This window comes from Delphinus delphis, chromosome X (assembly GCF_949987515.2).
Source record: "Delphinus delphis chromosome X, mDelDel1.2, whole genome shotgun sequence".
NCBI classification, from domain to species: domain Eukaryota; kingdom Metazoa; phylum Chordata; class Mammalia; order Artiodactyla; family Delphinidae; genus Delphinus; species Delphinus delphis.
Window position 1 is genome coordinate 26,527,935 of NC_082704.1, and position 23,525 is coordinate 26,551,459.

At 46.3% G+C, this 23,525-nt stretch overlaps 1 protein-coding gene across 1 annotated transcript; it reads right to left on the reverse strand.

Moving 5' to 3' along the window:
- Positions 1-21,327: 21,327 nt before the first annotated feature.
- On the reverse strand, positions 21,328-22,379 carry SOWAHD (sosondowah ankyrin repeat domain family member D). The gene has a single exon (XM_060002497.1). The coding sequence runs from the start codon at positions 22,300-22,302 to the stop codon at positions 21,364-21,366; it is 939 nt and encodes a 312-aa protein (XP_059858480.1). The 5' UTR covers positions 22,303-22,379; the 3' UTR covers positions 21,328-21,363.
- Positions 22,380-23,525: the final 1,146 nt, after the last annotated feature.

The following is a 23,525-nucleotide window of genomic DNA, read 5'->3' on the forward strand; positions in this document are numbered from 1 at the left end:
GCTGAGAGGGAAAGACCATGAGAATAGTTTTCTGGTGGGAAAGCGGAGTGGTCAAGGGTTCAGTTTGGGGTATATTTAGCACAGGATGGCTGTAAGCCTTCCAGGTGAAGATACTCAATATTGACAGTTGAGTAGTGAATATTCGAGTCAAGAGAGAACTGGAGAAACCTGTGGGGTTAGAGGAGGGGTTTTGTCTTGACCCGGGGAGTGACAGCTTGTTTGCATAATGATGTGAAGGGCACAGAAGGGAAGAAGTAGGAACACAGAGTGGACAATACAAATCGTCAGTGGATCAAAGCTCCCAAGGGCTGGGAAGTGATGAGTCAGAGCACAGGAGTAGGGATTTGTCTCACAGAGGAGGAGAGCCTAGGAGTTAAGAGGTCAGACTCTGGAGTCTGGGTTGGAACACTTGGTTCTAACACCTTCTAGCTGTGAGAACTTGGGCAAGTCACTTACTTTCCCTGAGTCTCAGTTTTCCTTGACTATAAAATGGGGAAATTATGAGAACCTCGGAATTTCGGTGTGACGATTAAAGGAGATAATGCATGCAATATGCTTACTATCGACTAAAAAAAAAACCCTCAAAAACTCCCACAAGCTAAAAGTTGCAAGTTATGTTTTATTCGGGGACCTTAGTGAGGACTACAGCCCAGGAGAGATAGCCTCTCAGAGAGCTCTGAGGAAATGTTCCAGAGAGGCAAGGGAGGAGCCACGATATAGGGGAGTTTTTGCTGGAAAAAAAATATCGTCAAACATCAGAAGATTACTGCTAATCACTAAAAAACAGACCTCTCAAGTTAATGATTTCAGCACTTTTCTATGTATGGGAAGATGCAAGAGTCTGGGCTCATGGAAATCATTCCTTAGATATGCATCTTAACTATCTAGGGCCAGTATCCTGTTTCTCTTCATCCGAATTCCCCTCAGGGCGCGCGGTCGGGACGTCTGCAGTGGCTGATGGTTTGATGGCGGGAGACATTCTTGTTTACTGAAATGGCACGCAACCTGCATTACCATAGTGCCTGGCACACAGTTAACACTGCATCAGTGGTAACTGTTATAACAGGAGCACAGGAAGGGAAAAATGGGTGCACATGCAGATCAGTTCATAGGTTTGGTTGCAGGAAGCTGAACAAATTCTTTTTAGGTGATTTCCGTCTTTTTAATGAAATAGAAAGTGAGGTTATCTACTGGGGGGGACTACCTGCTAAAGTCTCTTTGGGGTAGAAAAGCCATTCATTTGGCACTGACTAGGAGATAGGACAGTCTCTATCAACAGAGGGTCAACAGACTGCCAGCCACTTAAATCATCAAGACTTGCTTTTTTTTTTTTTTTTTTTTTTGCGGTACGTGGGCCTCTCACTGTTGTGGTCTTTCCCGTTGTGGAGCACAGGCTCCGGACGCGCAGGCTCAGTGGCCATGGCTCACGGGCCCAGCCACTCTGTGGCATGTGGGATCTTCCCGGACTGGGGCACGAATCCATGTGTCCTGCATCGGCAGGTGGACTCTCAACCACTGCGCCACCAGGGAAGCCCCTAGACTTGCTTTTAAATTAAAGTAAAAATGAAAACAGCGGAATGACTCCTCATTTTGTAGTCTAGTACCAAAACTTGTAGATTACAGGGAATTCCCTGGTGGTCCAGTGGTTAGGACTCGGGACTTTCACTGCCGTGGGCCCATGTTCAATCCCTGGTCGGGGGACTAAGATCCCGCAAGCAGCGCAGTGTGGCCAAAAAATAAAACAAAATAAATTTAACTCAGTTATCTTAAAAAAAAAAAAAAACTTGTAGAGTACATATTCAGAAGTATTTGTTCATCTGATTTTTTTCCTGATCTAGTTTTTTAAAAATATATTTATTTATTTACTTATTTGGATGCACCGGGTCTTAGTTGCAGCATGTGGAATCTTTTAGTTGCAGCATGTGAGATCTAGTTCCCTGACCAGGGATCGAACCCGGGCCCTCTGCATTGGGAGCATGGAGCCCTAGCCACTGGACCACCAGGGAAGTCCCTCTAGTTTTTTAATAGACTTTATTTTTTAGAACAGTATTAGATTTCGAGAAAAGTCGAGAAGATAATATAAAGTTCATAGTTTATTCAGATTTTTTTTTTTTCGGTACGCGGGCCTCTCACCGCTGTGGCCTCTCCCGCTGCGGAGCACAGGCTCCTGATGCACGGGCCCAGCCGCTCCGCGGCACGCGGGATCCCGGGGCATGAACCCGCATCCCCTGCATCAGCAGGCGGACTCCCAACCACTGCGCCACCAGGGAAGCCCCTATTCAGATTTTTTTAGTTTTTACCTAATAGCCTTTTTCTGCTCCAAGATCCCATCCAGGATACCACTTTGGCATATAGTAGTTATGTCTCCTTAGGCTCCTCTTGGCTGTGATAGTGTCTCAGATTCTCCTTGTTTTTTTTTTTTTTTTTTTTTTTGCGGTACGCGGGCCTCTCACCGCTGTGGCCTCTTTCGCTGTGGAGCACAGGCTCCGGACGCGCAGGCTCAGAGGCCATGGTTCACGGGCCCAGCCGCTCCACGGCACATGGGATCCTCCCGGACCGGGGCACGAACCCACGTCCTCTGCATCGGCAGGCGGACTCTCAACCACTGCGCCACCAGGGAAGCCCTCTCCTTGTTTCTGATGACTGCTGTCGAACCCAAGTTCGTGGGCCCAATGTACAGTGAGGCCAAACAAACCAAAACGTTTGAGTTTGGATCAGAACTCTTTGCTTGGCCCTAGCAATAAACCGTTCTCTGCTCCAAACTCTGATGTTTCTATTTGTTTGGCTTCACTGTGTGTCAGGCCCATGAACTTGGGTTCAACAACATGAGCTTGACAGTTTTGAGTACTGGTCAAATATTTTTTAGGACGCCCCTCTACTGGATTGTGTTTGATGTTTTTCTCATTATCAGACTGAGGTTATAAGTTTTGGGGAAGGAAGATCACAGGGCCGTTCTTATCAGATCATTTCAAGGGTATGTACTCTCACCATGATTTATCATCATTGATGTTAACCTTGATCAACTGGCTGAAGTAGTGTTGGTCAGGTTTCTCCACTGTACAGTTACTCTATTTTCCCCCTTCCCGACTGTACTCTTTGGAAGTAAGTCACAATGTGCAGCTCTTAAGAAGTGGGGAGTTATGCTCCCCCTTCTTTAACTCTTCAAGAGACGAGGAGCTCCATAAATTACCCAGAATTTTCCTGCATGGGAGATTTGTCTCTTCTTCCCTGTTTACTTATTCTGTCATTTGTTTATATCAAAATGGACGTATGGATTTTTATTTATTTATTTGGCTACGTCGGGTCTTTAGTTTGCAGCAAGCGGGATCTTTGAGTTGCGGAATGAGAACTCTTAGTTGCGGCCTGTGGGATCTAGTTCCCTGACCAGGGATCGAACCTCAGCCCCCTGCATTGGGAGCGTGAAGTCTTAACCACTGCGCCACCAGGGAAGTCCCAGTATGTAGCCTTTTTGAATTGGCTTTGTTCACTTAGTAATAATGCATTTAAGGTTCTTCCGTGTCTTCCACTGGACCACTAGGGAAGTCCCTGGATGTTTATTTTATACTTATGGTATAAATCCACTACTTCCCCAGCCCAGAATCAGCCATTTCTCCAGGGAGACAAGGAACCTTGGTTCCTTTTATTGGAGAATGGTATTAGAAACCACCATCTAGGCATTAGATATGTTCCATCTGAATAAACTTTAATTTGATCACAAATTTATTATCTTGGAGTAACACAGTTGCTTTTTTATGAGTCAGTGTTCACCCAGAGAAGCACGACAAGTAGGAGATATATAATGAGGGTTTTATTGCAAGGAATTGGCTTCTGTGATTTTGAGGCCTGAGAGGCAAATTGGGAACTCCCAGGGCAGGCCTTCAGGAAAGGCAGACAGGATCTCACAGGCATGGCTGTCCACTGGCTGAAGCTGCTGCCCACAGGCAGAATTTCTTTTCTTGGGAGAGCCTCAACCCGGCTTTTAAGGCTTCGCACCTGATTAAATCAGGCCCACCTATGTTATCTAAGATAATCTCCTTTACTTAAAGTGAGCTAACTGTGGACTTTAATTACATCTGCAAAATACCTTGACTGAAACACCTAGATTAGTGTTTGAGTAACTGGCGGCTGGAGCCTTGCCAAGTTGACATATCAAAAAGACCATCACACCCTTAAAATGTTCTGAATTCAGGAGGACCTTATCTGTTGAGTGTGCTCCATAAACGTACATTTTCTGGATGACTGAGGAGTGCGCCCATATGAACCCAAGCTTTTAGACTGTTACCTATTTAGGATGTGTCATAAACTTCTCTGCCTTCTTCAACAGAGATACTAAACACTTTAAACCTGGTTGTAATGACCCAGGGCCCCTATGTGAACACCATTTATCACACTGAACTGAGCTTACAGGGTTGCTTCAGGGCCTCTGAGGCCTGGAAGGAGCCTTATCTCCACACCCAGGGACCTCATTGCTCTAGTTCTTCTAATTCCTCTGTCAGCTTTCTATTTATATACTTCTTCCTCCTTCCCTTTCTGAAGGCCGCCCCTCCTCACTTCTCTTTCATTAATTCAGTAACTCTGTTCTCACTGCTCTCTAATCTAAGAGGACATTTTTCTCTGGTTCTTTCTGTTTTTTTTTTTTAAGTAACAGTTTTAATAAGATATAATTCACGGAGTATACAATTCACTCATTTAAAGTGTACAGTTCAGTGGTTTTTAGTATATTCACAGATATGTGCAGCCATTACCAAACTCAATTTTAGAACATTTTCATCACCTTAAAAGGAAATTGCCGGGAGACTGCGGGTGGCGGAGGGGGAAAGCTTCAGAGCCGCGGAGGAGAGCACAGCAACAGGGGTGCGGAGGGCAATGCGGTGAGATTCCCGCCCAGAGGATGGGTGCCGACCGGCACTCACCTGCCCGAGAGGCTTGTCTGCTCACCCGCCAGGGCGGGTGGGGCTGCGAGCTGAGGCTTGGGCTTCGGTTGGAGCGCAGGGAGAGGAATGGGGTTGGCAGCGTGAACACAGCCTGAAGGGGCTAGTGCGCCACGGCTGGCCGGGAGGGAGTCCGGGGAAAAGTCTGGAGCTGCCAAAGGGGCAAGAGACTTTTTCTTACCTCTTTGTTTCCTGGTGCTCGAAGAGAAGGGATTAAGAGCGCTGCTTAAAGGAGCTCCAGAGACGGGCGCGAGCTGCGGCTAAAAGCGCGGACCCCAGAGACGGGCATGAGACGCCAAGGCTGCTGCTGCCGCCACCAACAAGCCTGTGTGCGAGCACAGATCACTATCCACACCCCCCTTCCGGGGAGCCTGTGCAGCCCGCCACTGCCAGGGTCCCGGGATCCAGGGTCAACTCCTCCGGGAGAACGCATGGCGCGCCTCAGGCTGGTGCAACGTCACGCCGGCGCAACGTCACGCCGTCACGCCGGCCTCTGCCGCCGCAGGCTCGCCCCGCACTCCGCGCCCCTCCCGCCCCCCGGCCTGAGTGAGCCAGAGCCCCCGAATCAGTGGCTCCTTTAACCCTGTCCTGTCTTGAGCAAAAAACAGACGCCCTCCAGCGACCTACACGCAGAGGCGGGGCCAAATCCAAAGCTGAGCCCCGGGAGCTGTGAGAACAAAGAAGAGAAAGGGAAATCTCTCCCAGCAGCCTCAGAAGCAGCAGATTAAAGCGCCACAACCAACTTGATGTACCTGCATCTGTGGAATACCTGAATAGTCAACCAATCATCCCAAATTAAGGAGGTGGACTTTGGGAGCAAGATTTATGATTTTTTCCCCTTTTCCTCTTTTTGTGAGTGTGTATGTTTCCGTGTGAGATTTTGTCTGTATAGCTTTGCTTCCACCATTTGTCCTAGGGTTCTATCCGTCCGTTTTTTAAAAAAATTTTTTTCTTAATAATTAATTTTAATAATTTTATTTTACTTTATCTTCTTTCTTTTTCTTTCTTTCTTTCTTTCTTTCTTTCTTTCTTTCTTTCTTTCTTTCTTTCTTTCTTTCTTTCCTTCCGTCCTTCCTTCCTTCCTTCCTTCCTTCCCTCCTTTAGACAACAAATCATCCCAAATTGAGGAGGTGGACTTTGAGAGCAAGATTTATGATTTTTTTCCCTTTTCCTCTTTTTGTGAGTGTGTATGTGTATGCTTCTGTGTGAGATTTTGTCTGTATAGCTTTGCTTCCACCATTTATCCTAAGGTTCTATCCGTCAATTAAAAAAATTTTTTTTTCTTAATAATTATTTTTTAATTTAATAACTTTATTATATTTTACTTTATTTTACTTTATCTTCTTTCTTTCTTTCTTTTTCCTTCCTTCCCTCCTTCCTTCCTTCCTCCCACCGTCCCTCCCTCCCTTCCTCCTTGCTTTCTTTCTTTGCTTCTTTCCTTCTTTTCTTCTTTCTTTCTTTCTTTCTTTCTTTCTTCCTTCCTTCCTTCCCTCCTTTCTTTCTTTCTTTCCTTCTTTCTTTCTTTCTTTCTTTCTTCCTACTTCTACTAATTCCTTCTCTCTACTTTCTCTCCCTTTTATTCTGAGCCATGTGGATGAAAGGCTCTTGGTGCTGCAGCCAGGAGTCAGTGCTGTGCCTCTGAGGTGGGAGAGCCAACTTCAGGACACTGGTCAACAAGAGACCTCCCAGCTCCACATAATATCAAACGGTGAAAATCTCCCAGAGATCTCCATCTCGACACCACCACCCAGCTTCACTCAATGACCAGCAAGCTACAGTGCTGGACACCCTATGCCAAACAACTAGCAAAACAGGAACACAACCCCACCCATTAGCAGAGAGGCTGCCTAAAATCATAATAAGTCCCAGGCACCGCAAAACACAGGCACCCCAAAACACACCACCAGACGTGGACCTGCCCACCAGAAAGACAAGATCCAGCCTCATCCACTGGAACACAGGCACTAGTCGCCTCCACCAGGAAGCCTACACAACCCACTGAACCAACCTTAGCCACTGCAGACAGACACCAAAAACAACGGGAACTACGAACCTGCAGCCTGCAAAAAGGAGACCCCAAACACAGTAAGATAAGCAAAATGAGAAGACAGAAAAACACACAGCAGATGAAGGAGCAAGATAAAAACCCACGAGACCTAACAAATGAAGAGGAAACAGGCAGTCTACCTGAAAAAGAATTCAGAATAATGATAGTAAAGATGATCCAAAATCTTGGAAATAGAATAGGCAAAATGCAAGAAACATTTAACAAGGACCTAGAAGAACTAAAGATGAAACAAACAGTGATGAACAACACAATAAATGAAATGAAAAATACTCTAGATGGGATCAATAGCAGAATAACTGAGGCAGAAGAACGCATAAGTGACCTGAAAGATAAAATAATGGAAATAACTACTGCAGAGCAGAATAAAGAAAAAAGAATGAAAAGAACTGAGGACAGTCTCAGAGACCTCTGGGACAACATTAAACGCACCAACATTCGAATTATAGGGGTTCCAGAAGAAGAAGAGAAAAAGAAAGGGACTGAGAAAATATTTGAAGAGATTATAGTTGAAAACTTCCCTAATATGGGAAAGGAAATAGTTAATCAAGTCCAGGAAGCACAGAGAGTCCCATAAAGGATAAATCCAAGGAGAAATACGCCAAGACACATATTAATCAAACTGTCAAAAATTAAATACAAAGAAAGCATATTAAAAGCAGCAAGGGAAAAACAACAAATAACACACAAGGGAATCCCCATAAGGTTAACAGCTGATCTCTCAGCAGAAATCCTGCAAGCCAGAATAGAGTGGCAGGACATACTGAAAGCGATGAAGGAGAAAAACCTGCAACAAAGATTACTCTACCCAGCAAGGATCTCATTCAGATTTGATGGAGAAATTAAAACCTTTACAGACAAGCAAAAGCTGAGAGAGTTCAGCACCACCAAACCAGCTTTACAACAAATGCTAAAGGAATTTCTCTAGGCAAGAAACACAAGAGAAGGAAAAGACCTACAATAACGAACTCAAAACAATTTCGAAAATGGGAATAGGAACATACATATCGATAATTACCTTAAATGTAAATGGACTAAATGCTCCCACCAAAAGACACAGATTGGCTGAATGGATACAAAAACAAGACCCATGTATATGCTGTCTACAAGAGACCCACTTCAGACCTAGAGACACATACAGACTGAAAGTAAGGGGATGGAAAAAGATGTTCCATGCAAATGGAAACCAAAAGAAAGCTGGAGTCGCAATTCTCATATCAGACAAAATAGACTTTAAAATAAAGACGATTAGAAGAGATAAAGAAGGACACTACATAATGATCAAGGGATTGATCCAAGAAGAAGATATAGCAATTGTAAATATTTATGCACCCAACATAGGAGCACCTCAATACATAAGGCAAATACTAACAGCCATAAAAGGGGAAATTGACAGTAAAACATTCATAGTAGGGGACTTTAACACCCCACTTTCACCGATGGACAGATCATCCAAAATGAAAATAAATAAGGAAACACAAGCTTTAAATGATACATTAAACAAGATAGTCTTAATTGATATTTATAGGACACTCCATCCAAAAACAACAGAATGCACATTTTTCTCAAGTGCTCATGGAACATTCTGCAGGATAGATCATATCTTGGGTCACAAATCAAGCCTTGGTAAATTTAAGAAAATTGAAATTGTATCAAGTATCTTTTCCAAACACAATGCCATAAGACTAGATATCAATTACAGGAAAAGATCTGTAAAAAATACAAACACATGGAGGCTAAACAATACACTACTTAATAACGAACTGATCACTGAAGAAATCAAAGAGGAAATTAAAAATTACCTAGAAACAAATGACAATGGAGAGACGACGATCCAAAATCTATGGGATGCAGCAAAAGCAGTTCTAAGAGGGAAGTTTATAGCAATACAAGCTCACCTTAAGAAACAGGAAACATCTCGAATAAACAACCTAACCTTGCACCTAAAGCAATTAGAGAAAGAAGAACAAAAAAAACCCCAAAGTCAGCAGAAGGAAAGAAATCATAAAAATCAGATCAGAAATAAATGAAGAAGAAATGAAGGAAACGATAGCAAAGATCAATAAAACTAAAAGCTGGTTCTTTGAGAAGATAAACAAAATAGATAAACCATTAGCCAGACTCATCAAGAAAAAAAGGGAGAAGACTCAAATCAATAGAATTAGAAATGAAAAAGGAGAAGTAACAACTGACACTGCAGAAATACAAAAGATCATGAGCGATTACTACAAGCAATTCTATGCCAATAAAATGGACAACCTGGAAGAAATGGACAAATTCTTAGAAATGCACAACCTGCCAAGACTGAATCAGGAAGAAATAGAAAATATGAACAGACCAATCACAAGCACTGAAATTGAAACTGTGATAAAAAACCTTCCAACAAACAAAAGCCCAGGACCAGATGGCTTCACAGGTGAATTCTATCAAACATTTAGAGAAGAGCTAACACCTACCCTTCTCAAACTCTTCCAAAATATAGCAGAGGGAGAAACACTCCCAAATTCTTTCTACGAGGCCACCATCACCTTGATACCAAAACCGGACAAGGATGTCACAAAGAAAGAAAACTACAGGCCAATATCACTGATGAACATAGATGCAAAAATCCTCAACAAAATACTAGCAAACAGAATCCAACAGCACATTAAAAGGATCATACACCATGATCAATTGGGGTTTATTCCAGGAATGGAAGGATTCTTCAATATACGCAAATCAATTAATGTGATAAACCATATTAACAAATTGAAGGAGAAAAACCATATGATCATCTCAATAGATGCAGAGAAAGCTTTTCACAAAATTCAACACCCATTTATGATAAAAACCCTGCAGAAAGTAGGCATAGAGGGAACTTTCCTCAACATAATAAAGGCCATATATGACAAACCCACAGCCAACATCATCCTCAATGGTGAAAAACTGAAAGCGTTTCCACTAAGATCAGGAACAAGACAAGGTTGCCCACTCTCACCACTGTTATTCAACATAGTTTTGGAAGTTTTAGCCACAGCAATCAGAGAAGAAAAGGAAATAAAAGGAATCCAAATCGGAAAAGAAGAAGTAAAGCTGTCACTGTTTGCAGATGACATGATACTACACATAGAGAATCCTAAAGATGCTACCAGAAAACTCCTAGAGCTAATCAATGAATTTGGTAAAGTAGCAGGATACAAAATTAATGCACAGAAATCTCTGGCATTCCTATACACTAATGATGAAAAATCTGAAAGTGAAATCAAGAAAACACTCCCATTTACCATTGCAACAAAAAGAATACAATATCTAGAATAAACGTACCTAAGGAGACAAAAGACCTGTATGCAGAAAATTATAAGACACTGATGAAAGAAACTGAAGATGATACTAGTAGATGGAGAGATATACCATGTTCTTGGATTGGAAGAATCAACATTGTGAAAATGACTCTACTACCCAAAGCAATCTACAGATTCAATGCAATCCCTATCAAACTACTACTGGCATTTTTCACAGAACTAGAACAAAAAATTTCACAAGTTGTATAGAAACACAAAAGACCCCGAATAGCCAAAGCAATCTTGAGAACGAAAAATGGAGCTGGAGGAATCAGGCTCCCTGACTGCAGAGTATACTACAAAGCTACAGTAATCAAGACAGTATGGTACTGGCACAAAAACAGAAAGATAGATCAATGGAACAGGATAGAAATCCCAGAGATAAACCCAAGCACATATGGTCACCTTATCTTTGATAAAGGAGGCAGGAATGTACAGTGGAGAAAGGACAGCCTCTTCAATAAGTGGTGCTGGGAAAACTGGACAGGTACATGTAGAAGTATGAGATTAGATCACTCCCTAACACCATACACAAAAATAAGCTCAAAATGGATTAAAGACCTAAATGTAAGGCCAGAAGCTATCAAACTCTTAGAGGAAAACATAGGCAGAACACTCTATGACATAAATCACAGCAAGATCCTTTTTGACCCACCTCCTAGAGAAATGGAAATAAAAACAAAAATAAACAAATGGGACCTAATGAAACTTCAAAGCTTTTGCACAGCAAAGGAAACCATAACCAAGACCAAAAGACAACCCTCAGAATAGGAGAAAATATTTGCAAATGAAGCAACTGACAAAGGATTAATTTCCAAAATTTACAAGCAGCTCATGCAGCTCAATAACAAAAAAAACAAACAACCCAATCCAAAACTGGGCAGAAGACCTAAATAGACATTTCTCCAAAGAAGATATACAGATTGCCAACAAACACATGAAAGAATGCTCAACATCATTAATCATTAGGGAAATGCAAATCAAAACTACAATGAGATATCATCTCACACCAGTCAGAATGGCGATCATCAAAAAATCTAGAAACAATAAATGCTGGAGAGGGTGTGGAGAAAAGGGAACACTCTTGCACTCCTGGTGGGAATGTGAATTGGTACAGCCACTATGGTGAACAGTATGGAGATTCCTTAAAAAACTACAAATAGAACTACCATATGACCCAGCAATCCCACTACTGGGCATATACCCTGAGAAGACCATAATTCAAAAAGAGTCATGTACCAAAATGTTCATTGCAGCTCTATTTACAATAGCCCGGAGATGGAAACAACCTAAGCGCCCATCATCGGATGAATGGATAAAGAAGATGTGGCACATATATACAATGAAATATTACTCAGCCATAAAAAATAACGAAATTGAGCTATTTTTAATGAGGTGGATAGACCTAGAGTCTGTCATACAGAGTGAAGTAAGTCAGAAAGAGAAAGACAAATACCGTATGCTAACACATATATATGGAATTTAAGAAAAAATAATGTCATGAGGAACCTAGGGGTAATACAGGAATAAAGACACAGACCTACTAAAGAATGGACTGGACTTGAGGATATGGGGAGGGGGAAGGGTGAGTTGTGACAAAGCGAGAGAGAGGCATGGACATATATACACTACCAAACGTAAGGTAGATAGCTAGTGGGAAGCAGCTGCATAGCACAGGGAGATCAGCTCGGTGCTTTGTGCCCGCCTGGAGGGGTGGGATAGGGAGGGTGGGTGGGAGGGAGATGCAAGAGGGAAGAGATATGGGAACATATGTATATGTATAACTGGTTCACTTTGTTATAAAGCAGAAATTAACACACCATTGTAAAGCAATTATACCCCAATAAAGATGTTAAAAAAAAGAAAAGAAAGAAAATTGCTGATAGAAAGCCCAGAAAGAAACCCATGTGCTTATGGTCAATTAATCTATGACAGGGAGGCAAGAATATACAATGGAGAAAAGACAGTCTCCTCAATAAGTGGTGCTGGGAATAATGGACAGCTACATGTAAACGAATGAAATTAGAACATTCTCTAATACCATATACAAAAAATAAACTCAAAATTAAAATAAAAACTCAACATGGATTGAAGACCTAAATGTAGGACTGGATACTATAAAACTCCTAGAGGAAAACATATGCAGAACATTCTTTGACATAAATCACAGCAATATTTTTTGGATCTGTCTCCTAGAGTAATGGCAATAAAAACAAAAATAAACAAATGGGACCTAATTAAACTTAAAAGGTTTTGCACAGCAAAGGAAACCATAAACAATGAAAAGACAACCTACCGACTAGGAGAAAATATTTGCAAATGATGCTACTGACAAGGGATTAATTTCCAAAATATACTAACAGCTCATACAGCTCAATATCAAAAAAATCCAATAAAAAAATGGGCAGAAGACCTAAATAGACATTTCTCCAAAGAAGACATACGGATGGCCAACAGGCACATGAAAAGATGCTCAACACCACTAATTATTAGAGAAACACAAATCAAAACTACAATGAGGCATCACCTCACACCAGTCAGAATGGCCATTATTAAAAAGTCTATAGGGGCTTCCCTGGTGGTGCAGTGGTTAAGAATACCCCTGCCAATGCTGGGGACATGGGTTCGAGCCCTGGTCCGGGAAGATCCCACATGCCACGGAGCAACTAAGCCCATGCGCCACAACTACTGAGCCTGCACTCCAGAGCCCGCGAGCCACAACTACTGAAGCCTGTGCGCCTAGAGCCTGTGCTCCGCAACAAGAGAAGCCACTGCAATAAGAAGCCCGTGCACTGCAACTGGGAGCAGACCCTGCTCACCGCAACTAGAGAAAGCCTATGCGCAGCAACGAAGACCCAACGCAGCCAATAAATGAATAAATAAATAAATTTATGTAAAAAAAGATCCAATGCAGCCAAAAGTAAATAAATTTATTAAAATAAAATAAAAAGTCTACAAACAATAAATGGTTGTGAGGGTGTGGAGAAAAGTGAATCCTCGTACACTGTTGGTGGGAATGTAAATCGATACAGCCACTATGGAGAAGAGTATGGAGGTTCCTTAAAAAACTGAAAATAGGGGACTTCCCTGGTGGCACTGTGTTTAAGAGTCTGCCTGCCAATGCAGGAGACACGGGTTTGATCCCTGGTCCGGGAAGATCCCACATGCCGCGGAGCAACTAAGCCTGTGTACCACAACTACTGAGCCTGTGCTCTAGAGCCTGCGAGCCACAACTACTGAGCCCGCATGCCACAAGTACTGAAGCCCGTGCGCCTAGAGCCCATGCTCCAGAAAAAGAGAAGCCACCGCAATGAGAAGCCCGTGCACTGCAACGAAGAGCAGCTCCGCTCGCCACAACTAGAGAAAGCCTGCGTGCAGCAACGAAGACCCAACACAGCCAAAAATAAATAAATAAATTTATTAAAAAAAACAATTTGAGGGCTTCCCTGGTGGCACAGTGGTTGAGAGTCCGCCTGCCGATGCAGGGGACACGGGTTCGTGCCCCGGTCCGGGAAGATCCCACATGCCGCGGAGCGGCTGGGCCCGTGAGCCATGGCCGCTTAGCCTGCGCGTCCGGAGCCTGTGCTCCGCAACGGGAGAGGCCACAGCAGTGAGAGGCGTACCGCAAAAATAAATAAATTTAAAAAAATAAAAATAAAAAAAGATACAAATGAACTTATTTACAAAACAGAAATAGACTCACAGACACAGAAAACAAACCAAAGAGGATGGGGGAGGGGAGAGAAATTAAGAGCTTGGGATTAACATATACACAACTATTATACATAAAATAGATAACAAGGACCTACTGTATAGCACAGGGTATTACATTGGATATTGTAATGTATTGGATATTACAAGATATCCAATATCTTGTAATAACCTATAATGGAAAAGAATCTGGAAAAGAATATATGTATCTGAATCACTTTGCTGTATACCTGAAACTAACACAACATTGTAAATTAACTATACTTCAATTTTTAAAAATGATTTTTTTTTTTTTGGCCGTGCCCCGCTGCATGCAGGATCTTAGTTCCACAATCAGGGATTGAACCCATGCCCCCTGCAGTGGAAGTGCAGAGTCTTAACCACTTGGACCGCCCGGGAAGTTCCAATAAAAAAATGATTAAAAGAAAAGAAATTTCCTACCCTTTAGCTATCACCCACCCCCAGCCCCAGCCCCCATCCTCTTCAGCCCTAAGCAACCATTAATCTCCTTCTGTCTCTTATGGATTTGCCTGTTCTGGACATTTCACATAAATGGAACCATATAATATGTGGTCTTTTGTGACTGGCTTATTTCACTTAGCGCATGTTTTCAAGGATCATCCATGTTGTATGTTGAATCAGTACTTCATTCGTTTTCATGGCTGGATAAGATTCCATTGTATGGCTACATCACATTTTGTTTATCTATTCCTCTGTTGATAGACAATGGGGTTGTTTCCATCTTTTGGTTATTATGAATAACATTGCTATGAACATTCACATATAAGCTTATGTTTTCATTTCTCTTGGGTAAATACCTAGATACCTTAGGAGTGGAATGGCTCAGTCATATGGTAAATAGGTTCTGGTACCAATTCCAGTGGGGAGAAGTTCCCTCACACTAACGAGGAGCAGTTTTCCAACACCAGCTGAGTGTCCTACAATTCAACTCAATTCTGACACTACATGGAGACAGCATCAGATTCCAAAGGTTCAGGGTTCAGTCCCACAAGACTGTCCCTCGCCCCCTCCCCCTTCAGATGCTTGTCACAAGCTGTCACCTGTGCTTCTGACTGATGGGCTACAGATCGGAGGTTCCAACTACCACACCCCTCGGGTTTCACATGCCAGTTGCAAGTCCAGGTTGTTACCTGTACTTCTGACTGACTGTAAATCAGAGGATCCTAAGACCCACTCATGGGTTCAATTCATTTGCTAGAGTGGCTCACAGAACTCAGAGAAACATCCTACTTACTAGATCACCAGTTTATTATAAAATGATGTAATCCAGGAAGAGCCAGATGGAAGAGTTGCATAGGGCAAGGTATGAAGAAAGGGTTAAGAGCTTCCATACCCTCTCTGAAGGTTCCACACTCCCCAAATCTCCATGTATTTACCAACCTGGAAGCTCTGAACCCTGAGCCCTGTCCTTCGGGTTTTGATGGAAGCTTCATTACATAGGCATGACTGATTAAAACACTGGCCAATGACTGATTCAGCCTCCAGCCCCTCTCTCCTCGCAGAGGGTGGAGGGGGGTTATACTGAAAGTTCCACCCCTCTCCTGTCGCCTTTGCTTCCCCTGGCAGCCAGTTCCTAACCTTAGGTTACCTAAGGGCTTTCCCCAAAGTCACCTTATTAACATACAAGGGACACCTTTATCACTCTTATCATAGGAAATTCCAAGGGCTTTAGGAGCTCTGTGCCAGGAATGGGGTTGAAGACCAAATATATGTCTGTTATTATAAATCACAGTATTACGTATGGTAACTCTGTGTTTAACTTTTGAGGAACTGCCAGACTAGTTTCCAAAGTGACTGTATCATTTTACATTCCTACCAGCAAAATAGGAGTGTTCCAATTTCTCTATATCCTCACCAATGCTTGTTATCATCTGACTTTGGTTTTTTGTTTTTTTTTGCGGTTCGGGGGCCTCTCACTGTTGTGGCCTGACGCGCAGGCTCAGCGGCCATGGCTCACGGGCCCAGCCTCTCCGCAGCATGTGGGATCCTCCCGGACCGGGGCACGAATCCGTGTCCCCTGCATCTGCAGGCAGACTCTCAACCACTGCACCACCAGGGAAGCCCTCATCTGACTTTTTGACGATAGTCATCCTAGTGGATGTGAAGTGGTATCTCATTCTGGATTTGACTCGCGTTTCCCTAACAACTAATGGGGTTGAGCACCTTTTCCTCTGCGTGTTGGCTATTTGCATATCTTCTGAGAAGTGTCTATTCAAGTCCTTTGCTTGTTTTTAAATCAGGTTTTTTATACTTTTGCTGTTGAGTTGTAGGAGTTCTTTATATATTCTGGATACTAGACCCTTATGAGATATATGTTTGCAAATATTTTCTCCCATTGTGTGGGTTGTCTTTTTACTTTTTAGTAGTTTCCTTTCAGGCTCCAAAGTTTTTAATTTTGATGAAGTCCAATTTATCTATTCTTTTGCTTCTTGTGCTTTTGAGATCAAATCTGTGATTCCACTGCCAATTTATTGAGCGCCTTCCATCTACCAGGAACTAGGGATAATGTGGTGAATAAGACAGACTTGGTTCCTGCCCTCATGGAATTTATGTCTAGTGGGGCAGGGGAGATATTAATCTAATAACTGCATGAATAACTTCTCAAGTGTGATAAGGATTAGAAAAGGTACAGTTCTAACCTAGCCTGAGGGTCAGAGAAGACTTCCCCAAGGAGGTGACATTTAAACTGACATTTGAAGGATGAGTGGGAGTAGGCCAGGTGAAAGGGGGCAAGGAATAGAGGGAAGAGTGTTTCTGGACAGGGAACAGCATGTAGGAATCCCAGAGTTCAGGAGAACAAGGCTCTTTTGAGGAACAGCAAGGACTGTGTGGCTGGAGCAGAGTTGGGGGCAGGGGTGAGTGGGGGAAGGGATGAAATGACTTAGGGAGAGAATGTAGAGTGAACTTTCCATGACTTCAACCTGGTAAGTGCCAGCAACTAAAGCCATAGAAGGTCATGGAAGACTAGAGAAGAGAGTTTCAAGGAGGAGGAAGTTGCCCACATTGGCCAGTGCTGCCAAGAAGTGAACAAAGGTAAGGACTTGCATTTGGCAGACGGGAGGTCATCATGGGAGACCTTTGTGGAAGCAGCTGTGCTGGGATGACAGAGGCAGAAACCAGAATGCATAGGAGTGATTAAGAGCTGAGGAAGTGGAGATGTTAAGGGAGGAGACCTCCCTGTGGAAAAGCTTGGCTGGGAAGTGTTTGTCACCCAAAGAGCCTGGCTCCTAGTAGGTGCTCAACAAACGTTTATTGCACTGAACTAAACTGAGGGTGAGCTCCAAGATACAGGAGAGGGACAACTGATGGAATTAGGCTGTGGGAGGAGGCGGGCTTGAGAGCATGAGTTACATCTTGAAAGGAGACAGGTGTGCTCCTTCCCTTCGTTAAAATGAACAGAAAGAGAGAAAACAGGGAGGCTGGGTGTGGAATGCAGGGTATGTTGGCTGGGATGGGAGGGGGCATTTCTATAGATAACAGGGTCAAGAGACGGATCGACTTGTGTGCTTTTATTCTCTTCAGAGGATTTCAGGTTTAGCCCTGACTCCAGTTTATGGCTTTATCTGGAAATAATATCTAACCTATTTAATAGTTGGTGGGCAATTACTTACTAAGTTACTGCTTTTACTTCTTCTGGGGGCTGAGAACAAGGTAAGTCGGCTTGTTTCGATTTTGTCTAAAGGAAAAGTGTGTAGGCTGTGAAGACATCAGCAGAGGAACCAATATCTCCTTTGAGGAGCAGCCACTCATCTAGTACAGAGGGAAAATAATTTGCAATGAATGTGGACACATTTTAGAGGTGGGATAATTCAGGTAACCACAAGATCCCTCCTGGGCTACCCTAGCAGATAAAGTAGTTTCACCACAAGAGCCTGCTGAGTACCTTAATTTTTCCAAACAAGAAGTTATTTGTTAATAAATTTGTTAATAAATACATTCTCTGTTATTTTCTATTTCCTATGTGTCCTGCAGCGCTGTTAGGCGTTGCATATGTATTTTCTCGAATCATCAGAACAACCATGCAAGGGAGCTTGTATTGTTCCCATTTTACTGATGAGGAAACTGCAGCTCAGAGAGGTGAGTGATTTGCTCAAGGTCACTAATCAGTAGCAGGTTTCGGAACCCAGGTTAGGCTGAGCGCTTTTCACCATGCCAGCAGTTTTGGCAATTTTGCTCCCGGGGCCACTGTGCGACCCCCGCCGGTCTAAGACAGGGGCACGGGATCGGGGGGCGGGGGGGGAGAGGTCCCAACCCAGCTTCACCTGAGCGGTTCCACACTTAGTTTTACACCTGGTGCTCTGAGGTAAGCTCCATTTGAGCAAAAGAGAGAATAAAAAACAAGTTTGAAGGCCACTGCCTTCCACAGGGGGCTTTGAACTTCCCAGCAGAAGCGTGGCTTTCCTTGAAGCGTTTCTCCTGAAACGCTTTGCTTGTATGATGCATTTTCCCCCACTTGGCTCTATCCTCCACGTGACCGGAAGAGTGATTTTTCTAAAATCTCATCATGTTACTCCCCTGCTTAGAAACTTCTATGGCTCCCAGCTACCTCTAGGTTAAAATCTGTATTCCTCTTTCAGCATGACCTATGAGAGCCTTAGTGATCTGGACCCCCATCCACCTCTCCAGAGTTGCCGTTAATTACTCCCCAGCTCCCACCTTCCTTTCAAACCGGCTGACTCACATCTCCTGGTACTTGCTATGTGCATCCGTGTATACTCCAGTGGCCCTGCCAGGAGGCTGCTCTCCCGTCTCCACTGAGCGACTCCCACTCACCCCTCCAGCCTCAGATCAGGTGTACTCTTCCTCCACGAAAGCCTTTCCTGCACCTTTGGCCTGGGTTAGGCCCCGCCCTCTTTGCAGCACCCCCTACTCCAACCCCCATGCTTACCTGTCAGAGCCCTGCTTCTGCCTCCTTTTCTTGTCTGCCTGTCCCACTAGAATGCAGATTTGCATCATCTGCTTAACTCTGTTTTGCTCCCCTGGAAAGAAGTTTCTCAGGGAATTTGTTCTTTCTCTTGGGGTGAGCATACCATATTTGCCTCGAAAAGCATACCAGAAATGCCAATGGCTTGATGTTAGGCATGGAGAGTTTTCAGCATGGGGGTTTGTCCCCTGCAGCCAAACCTCAATTTTACATGGAGGAGGTAGGCTAGGCAATATCACATGATGAGAAAAATCTGTGGGGAAGAATAGCTGACTACAGGAAAAACTCCAGAAAGCCGCTTTCAAATCCTCCAGCTGACTTGGTGTGCATTTTGGAAAGAGCAGGGCAGATGCTTGTCTTAGGTCCCCAAATCTGCTAATAGTTAAGATGCTTAGGTTCAAACTTTTCCTATGAAGAGGGGACTACTGTTAAAAGTGTCCTTTGAATGTTGGACGAAGGCACATGCCAATCTTCCCTCCAAGCCAGGAGTCCGCAGACTCAACCATGTGGCAGGAAGGCCCTGCCCTGACGCCTTCACCAAACCCAACCCACCTCGGCAGCTGTCAAGGGAGAGGTTGTGGAGCAGAACTCGCGGTCCTGCATCAGTTAGCCAATTTGCATCTATAAAATGGGCATGGGGGTGGAGGAGGGCTATGCTAGATGCCCGTTCCAAATGCCACAAGCCAGGAGCTGCTCACCCTCCCACTGCAAACATCAAAGAAGTTCATTTTTGTTTCTTTTCTTTTTTTGGCTCTGCCTCGCGGCTTGTGGGATCTTAGTTCCCAACCAGGGATTGAACTCAAGACCCTACAGTGAAAGCGCCGAGCCCTAACCACTGGATGGCGGAGGAATTCCCAAAGAAGTTCATTTAGAAGAAGAAAAAGGAAATGCTACATTACACTGTAAATATGTTTAAGGTATAGTTCCTAGAGACACGGGACAGGCTGAGAATCAATAGGAAAGATTTGGATCATTTCATGGATGGGAAGAATCTAATGCGTTATTAAGGGCAGGTGGGAACGTTTTGAGCACAGAAGGGGCAAACAGGCCCGCCAGGCAGAGATGGAAACCTGGACAGATGGGCTCAGGGTGGTGTCTCTGGGCTGTGTTTTATTGTGACTCAGTTCCTCCCTGGCCTTAGAGGACTGGGATGGGAGGGCTGGGGACACAGCAGTCCATTGCAAGGGCTACCCAACCCTCCAGGGATACAGTGCTATTTTGAAAATATGCTGTTCTCGAAAGCAGCACGGATTTCCAGCCACCAACTGCTTCTCCCTCCTTTCAGCTCAAATCAACCCACCTGTAAATGTAACTAAAAGAAACCCACAATGCTGATGATTAAAGCCCTATCTTGGAAAAAATGCCAGGGGGTGTGTCTCATTGGAGGGCAGAAGTCAAGGTAAATTACATGACTCACCAGGAAATATTAGAAATACATATTTGGAGGCTTTTTCCTTTTACCTCCCCTCTGCTCCCTGCAGACAACTCCTCTGGGATGAGACTTGTGCAAGAGGCCAGACCTAGATGCTAAAGAGCCCAGGAGACAGGTAAACTGTGTGTCTCTACTCAGAGCCAAGGGGAAAGTAGCTCCTTTGGTGCACACCTTGGCCACTTGCTGTGCAAATGAGATCCAGAGACTGTTCCGGATCACTAGCTCGCAGCCGTGGGTTGGTGACCTCTTCCCTGCAAACACAGGGAAGAGGTGGTTGATGGAAAAAAAAAAAGTCATTCAAAGGACAGCTTTGTAATGTGAAAGGAAAACATATGCCACTTTAATATGCTTAAGAAGTCATTCATGATACATTAGAAACCAAACCGTATGGGTAAGGCCTGGTTGTCTCAGGAGCAGGTTGACAGGGGCTGAGCCTGCCCTCACAAAGTGACCCGTTAACAGCCGAGTCAGACCCGTTAACTGCAGTTAGGCGCTTCCTCTGCGTCAGTGGTTTACAATCTTAACTCATTCTTCTAGCAAATGTTTCCTAATAAACCCAGAGCTTCCACCTGCCCAGAAATGTCTACTGGAAGCTAACTTTCCCTCTCCCAAGCAGGACCACGCTTCTGCTCCTAACTCAATCCTGTAGTTTGGGGATTCGGCGCCAGGAAGGCTTGGTCCTTGGTCTCCCTCGGTTAGGCGTGCCCTGGTCCCCGCGTCTCCTGGCCGGTGACTGTACTCCTGAGACAGGTGCCTGAGACGGACCCCGAGGTGATCTGCTCCCTGCAGGACCAGCGCCCACGGCTGCGGCCCGAGCTGCGTCCGAGGCGCCGCCCCTTCGGTGGGACCCGGGACCGCCAGGGACCACCCGGGACCACCCGGGACCGCCAGGGACCACCCGGGACCACGGCCCCGCCGCAGCGTCTTGGTCCCTCCACGCTCTCCAGTCTCCGTCTCCTTCAACGGTCCTGGAAGAAGGGGAACATATGGCGGAGAAGGCCTTGAATTTGCGCCACCCGTCTGCCCACGGAGTCCTTCCCCTTGGCGGGCGCCGCCGCCGCTGTCTCCACGACCGACGCGCCCACTGCGCTGGAGGCGCGTCTCGGCGTACACGCGGCGCCGCCGCCGCTGCTGTTGTTGTTGGCGTTGTTACGCTCGCTGCTGCCCGCCGTCTCCCAGTCCTCGGCCCCCGACAGCTCCCGCAGGCTCCAGGGCGCGTCGGGCCGCAGGTAGTGACAGGCCCGGTGGCCGCTGTGGTCGCGGCGCGTGGGGTCTGCCCCCAAGGCGCCCACCAGCACCTTGACGACCATATCGTGGCCCTGCAGGGCCGCCAGGTGGAGGGGCGTGAGGCCGCCGCTACCCGGGGCGCTCACGTCGAGCCGCAGCCCCCTGCGCTGGGCGAAGTCGTGCACCAGGATGAGTTCCTCGTGGCGCCCGTGCTTGGCCAGCCAGTGCAGCACCGTGTAGCCCGTGATCGGGTCGCCCCGCAGGAGCAGCCCCGGCTCGACCTCCAGCAGCTCCTGCAGCGCCTCAAAGCGGCCCTCAGCGGCCGCCAGTATCCACGCGTGCTCCCGGGGCTCCAGGCATAGCCCGCTACCGCTCGGTGCGTTCGGCCCGCCCGGGGACTGCTCCTCGGGGCGCTCCTCCGACAGCCACCCGGCGGGAGCCGCCCCCTGCAGCCCCAACAGCTCCCGCAGCGCTCCCCGCCGGCGCCCCGAGACTGTCCCCGAGGGCATCACCGAGCGGTGGAAGGCGGTGGTGGCGTTGCCCCGGTACCTGCCCAGGCTGACGGTGTCCACTCTCGAGGGGCGGGGCTGCGGGGCGCTCCGCAGGCTGAGCTCGGTCGGTGCGAAGGAGGCCTTGGGTGCCGGCTTCGCGGCCCCTCGGGGCTCGGCCATGGTCCTGCCGCCGCGGCTGTTCCAGTGTCTAGCGTTTGCTGCCCTTCCCGGGCCCCACCAAGAGAGGAACTGGCGCTGGCGTTGGGGAAGGAAGCGGCTTGAGCAATTGGGCTCGGAGGGAGGGAGCGAAGGAGGGGAGAAGAGGGAGGGAGAGCGCGAGCGAGCCGAGGGAGGGCCCCCGGCACGGGCGGTGGGGGGGCCTGGAGGGGTGGGAGCTCCGGCCATGCCCCCGGGTAGAGCCCCTTTCCTGCACCCCGGGTACCGCCGCCACCTACGCTTCCCCGGGTCGCGGGCGGCCCCGCCCCAAACGGCCAGGTGAGCTGGGCGGCCCCGCCTCCCGCACGGCGTGGGCAACTGTGGGGCGGACGCCGGGGCGGGCTGCGCGCTAGCCCCGAGCGCCAACGGGAGCAGCCCAGCTGCCCCAGCAGCCGGGTTCTCAGCATCCCCGCAGTTGCTGGGTGAAGAGGCTCTAGGGAGCCCCCTCCGCGGTGGGCTGAGTTCGGCTTCCAGCCAAGGCCTCCGGCAGCGCGGTCCTTACAGCTCCGGGGCGGTCGCTCTCCGCCCCTTCCTTCGCCCTTCCCTCTTATCTCCTCAGGAGTCTCCCTGCACTTTGTCCCCGAGCCGTCTTTGTCCCGCGCCTCGCATTCACGGAGGCGGCTTGGCTGCCCCATGTGACTCGGGTTCGCTTGCACTGCCCTTTGTGTGGCCTTGACCCTTCCCGCAGCGCCGGAGCTGCCCGGGATTCCTACAGAGAAATTCGAGAAAGTGTCCAGGCGTAAAAGCCCTTCCAGGGAACTGAGAAGGGCTACCCCCTGCTTCCCCGAGGCTCCCTACTCCTCTCTCCGCCCTCTTCTCTTTAACCTTTCCCAGCTTGGCTTGAAGAAGCAGGTACTGGTGAATCTGAGCCATCGGCCACGAACGCCTTACCCTCTTCAGAGATGCATCCCGCTCTCTCCCTGAGGGACCTGCTGATTTCCGCGAATTCCGAGTTTCAAGGCTTTTAAAAGAGGAGGGTATTTTACCTTTTTAGTCCTAACATTAGCATCCTCTTGGCTCTTCTCTCAATAAATGGTAGTTCTTGCCTCCCCCCCCCCCCGCCCCATGTTAGGGAGTTCAGTCATGAGCAGTGGGGAGCCATAGAAGGTTCTTGAGCCAGAGAGGAATACAGCCATGATTAAGGTGGTCTTTAGGAAGATGATTATGGGAGAGGCAGAGGCAGAAAG

Coding starts and splice junctions, on each gene's coding strand:
- SOWAHD (XM_060002497.1), bottom strand. CDS start 22,302: ATGGCCGAGCCCCGAGGGGCCGCGAAGCCGGCACCCAAGGCCTCCTTC.